This window comes from Geospiza fortis, unplaced genomic scaffold (genome assembly GCF_000277835.1).
Source record: "Geospiza fortis unplaced genomic scaffold, GeoFor_1.0 scaffold387, whole genome shotgun sequence".
NCBI classification, from domain to species: domain Eukaryota; kingdom Metazoa; phylum Chordata; class Aves; order Passeriformes; family Thraupidae; genus Geospiza; species Geospiza fortis.
The window spans coordinates 696,182-696,861 of NW_005054546.1; the positions used below are offsets into that span (position 1 = coordinate 696,182).

At 66.8% G+C, this 680-nt stretch overlaps 1 protein-coding gene across 2 annotated transcripts in view; it reads right to left on the reverse strand.

Moving 5' to 3' along the window:
- Nucleotides 1–6: 6 nt before the first annotated feature.
- PMVK (phosphomevalonate kinase) overlaps nucleotides 7–680 on the reverse strand; it is a 1,200-nt gene continuing 526 nt past the window's right edge. Inside the window, exons 2-3 of one of the 2 annotated variants that reach the window (XM_031063985.1) lie at nucleotides 340–469; nucleotides 7–151 (exon numbers count right to left, since the gene is read on the reverse strand). In XM_031063985.1, the coding sequence (XP_030919845.1) occupies nucleotides 15–151; nucleotides 340–469 (267 nt within the window). In that variant the 3' untranslated portion in view covers nucleotides 7–14. The remainder of the gene's footprint in view (nucleotides 152–339; nucleotides 470–680) is intronic. The other variant, XM_031063986.1, reaches the window with a different exon arrangement.

Consider the following 680-nt stretch of genomic DNA (forward strand, 5'->3'; position numbering starts at 1 on the left):
GGAGAGACGTGGAGCTACAGGCTCCTGTGGAGAGACTGCACCAGCACCTCCAGCTGCTCGCCCAGGGCCACCTCATCCCCATCATTGGTGATCACCCAGTCAAAGGCCACTCCCTGGTCCAGGCCGCACTCAGATTCAGCGTCGTCCACCCCTGGTAGCACAGAGGCCAGGGAGGCCCCAGGGATGGTCAGGATGTGTCTGTACCCCCACCACAGCCTCACCCCCCAGAGGTGGGGGCCTTGATCCCAAGCTCTGGCTCCCACTGCCAAGGAAGGGCAGTGGAGGCAGCAGCCCCAGGTTTGGTGTCACACCTGGCCAAGCTGCCCCTCACTCGCTCACCAGTGACAAATACCCAGTTCCTCCTCTTCCTCGTCTCCTCAGTAGCCACCACCCTCACGGTCTGCACCACATCCCCGTAGGCGTCCCGGAACCACTCCACGTCTGAGAGGCGCCGCGTGTCACTCACCACCTGCACAGGGCTCCTCCATCAGCCCCCGGCCTGTGCCCCCAGGGCCCCTCTGCACCCCCAGAGCTCACCCACAGTGGCTGGGGCACCCCCAGAGCTCACCCATAGCGGCACAGAGCCCCGTGCCCTCCCGGTGCTCACCCACACCGGCTGTAGAGCCCCCCGTGCCCTCCCCGTGCTCACCCACACCCTCCCCGCTGCCCCCCCACACCGG